The 2,422-nt window shown below is 57.4% G+C and overlaps 1 protein-coding gene across 1 annotated transcript; it reads left to right on the forward strand.

Moving 5' to 3' along the window:
* The first annotated feature begins 494 nt into the window (after positions 1-494).
* On the forward strand, positions 495-2,035 carry TMEM89 (transmembrane protein 89). Its single transcript, XM_023231807.2, has 2 exons — positions 495-1,124; positions 1,552-2,035. Exons 1-2 carry the CDS (start codon positions 723-725, stop codon positions 1,735-1,737), a joined length of 588 nt encoding a protein of 195 aa, XP_023087575.1. The 5' UTR covers positions 495-722; the 3' UTR covers positions 1,738-2,035.
* Positions 2,036-2,422: the final 387 nt, after the last annotated feature.

Consider the following 2,422-nt stretch of genomic DNA (forward strand, 5'->3'; position numbering starts at 1 on the left):
GAAGTGGCAGGATCACTTGAGGCCAAGAGTTTGAAACCAGCCTGGGCGACATAGTAAGACCCCTATCTCTACAAAATAAATGTTAAAAATAAGTAAATAAATAAATTAGCCAGGCATGGTGGTGCGCACCTGTAGTTTCAGCTACTCAGGAGGCTGAGGCAGAAGGATCACTTGAGCCCAGGAGGTCAAGACTGCAGTGGGTTGTCTCTTAAAAAAAAAAATTTCTGTTAGTTACTAGTTTCTTTAACTGTTCGGGGCTTAGTTTCTTTTTTTATCTTTCTTGAGACAAAATCTCACTCTGTCGCCCAGGCTGGAGTGTAGTGGTGCAATCACAGCTCATTGCAGCCTCGACCTCCCAGGCTCAGGTGATCCTCCCACTTCAGCCTCCTGGGTAGCCGGGACAACAGGCATGTGCCACTATACCCAGCTAATTATTTGTATTTTTTATGGAGAGGGGGTTTCGCCATGATGCCCAGGCTAGTCTCAAACTTCTGGGCTCAAGCCATCCACCTGCCTCAACCTCCCAAAGTGCTGGGATTCCAGGTGTGTGCCACTACACTCAGCCTAGGGCCCAGCTTCAAAAGGAGGTGCTCCCTCAGTTTGGGGCCAGCCAGGCCCACTGGGAGAATAGGACCCAGAACCCAGGTCTGCCATTCTCCTCAAGCCCTGGACTCCAGCCCCCCACCACAGCCAGTTTCTGGCCAGGCTGCTCATGAAAGGCCATGGGTCTCGCTGGAACCTGCTGCCTCAGAGCCAGGCCTGTTCATGGGGGAGGGGCGTTTGCCTGTTGCCAGGCGCCCAGGTTCCGGCCCCTGGCACTAGCGGCGGCCATGCTGCACATGCTGGCCTCGCTGCCCTTGCTGCTCCTGCTGGCGATGCCTGCTCCAACCCACGCCTGGTTGCGACCCCTCTGGTACCACGTGGGGCTGGACTTGCAGCCCTGGGGGTGTCAGCCAAAGACAGTGGAGGGCTGTAGGGGTGGCCTGAGCTGTCTTGGTTACTGGCTGGGCCCTGGAGCAAGCCGCATCTACCCCGTGGCTGGGGTCATGATCACCACCATGATGCTGATGATCTGCCGCAAGATACTGCAGGGGCGGTGGTGCTCACAGGCCACCAAGGGTGAGGTGAGTGGTGCAGCTCTTTCTCCCCCACAGCCCCTGCCTCCATGTACGCCCCGTGAGCCCGTCTTCCACCCAACCCTGTCCCATGGGTCCACGCTGGCCTGTGGGCCTCCCACACTCCCACTCCCAGCTCACAGCCCATTGTCCCTGTGTCCACACACCTTCGTGGAACCCATGTCCACCACCCACAGCCAGCACTCCGCCCCCAGCTCTTTCCTTTAGAACTCTTGCTCTCATCCAGCCCGAGGGCCCTGGGACCACTGTAGCCCACAACAGACCCTCGGTGATTCTGTCACCCTGAGTCTCCCTCCCATCCCATCTGGGCACTGCCCCACACCCTACTCCCTGCTCCCCAGCTTCATCACTGCCCCTCATCGCACCTCCCTCTCTGCCCTCCATTCTCACTCCTGCCTCTTGGTCCTGTTCTCAGCATCCGCAGGTGACCACTAAGCCCTGCGGACCCTGGAAACGGCGGGCCCCAATCTCAGACCACACCCTGCTCCGCGGGGTCCTGCACATGCTGGATGCCCTCCTGGTCCACATTGAAGGCCACCTACATCATCTAGCCACCCAGCGGCAAATCCAAATAAAGGGGACTTCTGCCCAGAGTGGGTGACCAAACATGTGCCTCTGTCTGCCTGACAGCCTGGGGTCCTGGGCCAGGTCTGCTCTCTCCAGGCCTGTCTAGACCCTGTGTCCCTTTTCTACTTTTAGAGCCAGCTGACTTGGTGTCTAGGACGGGCGGGCAGATGGGGCACAGGCTGGCTCACACTGCTCCATTGCCCCCACCAACTGACTTTTCCTCCCTAAGGATCCCTCCTGGAGACACAACTGCTCCTCTGGGCTGGGTGTGGTGGCTCACACCTGTAATCCCAGCGCTTTGAGAGGCCAAGATGGGAGGATCACTTGAGCTCAAGAGTTGGAGACCAGCCTGGGCAACATGGCAAGACCCCATCCCTACAAAAAATACAAACAAAAATGTTAGCTGGGCATGGTGATGTATGCCTGTAGTACCAACTACTCAGGAAGCTGAGGTGGGAGAATGACGAGCCTGGCAGGCAGTGGTTGCAGTGAGCCAAGATTGTGCCACTGCATTCCAGCCTGGGTGACAGAGCGAGAACTTGTCTCAAACAAAAACTGCTCCTCTGGCCTGACCAGTACCTGGGGACTCCCAGTGTGATGGGAGAGGACTTACCATTGGGACAGACTTGGGTGGCTCAGGAAGGGCTGCCCAGAGGAGCCAACAACCTGGCTGAGCCCTGAGGGGAAATGGCTGTAAAGAAGGGAACTTCAGGTGGAGG

The sequence above is a fragment of the Piliocolobus tephrosceles genome, chromosome 2 (genome assembly GCF_002776525.5).
Source record: "Piliocolobus tephrosceles isolate RC106 chromosome 2, ASM277652v3, whole genome shotgun sequence".
In the NCBI taxonomy this organism is placed as follows: Eukaryota; Metazoa; Chordata; class Mammalia; order Primates; family Cercopithecidae; genus Piliocolobus; species Piliocolobus tephrosceles.

Excerpts from the sequence above, each read along its gene's own strand:
- TMEM89 (XM_023231807.2), top strand. The coding sequence starts at position 723 with ATGGGTCTCGCTGGAACCTGCTGCCTCAGAGCCAGGCCTGTTCATGGG. Across the intron at positions 1,125-1,551 it reads CACAGGCCACCAAGGGTGAG|CATCCGCAGGTGACCACTAA; the intron begins GTGAGTGGTGCA and ends TCCTGTTCTCAG.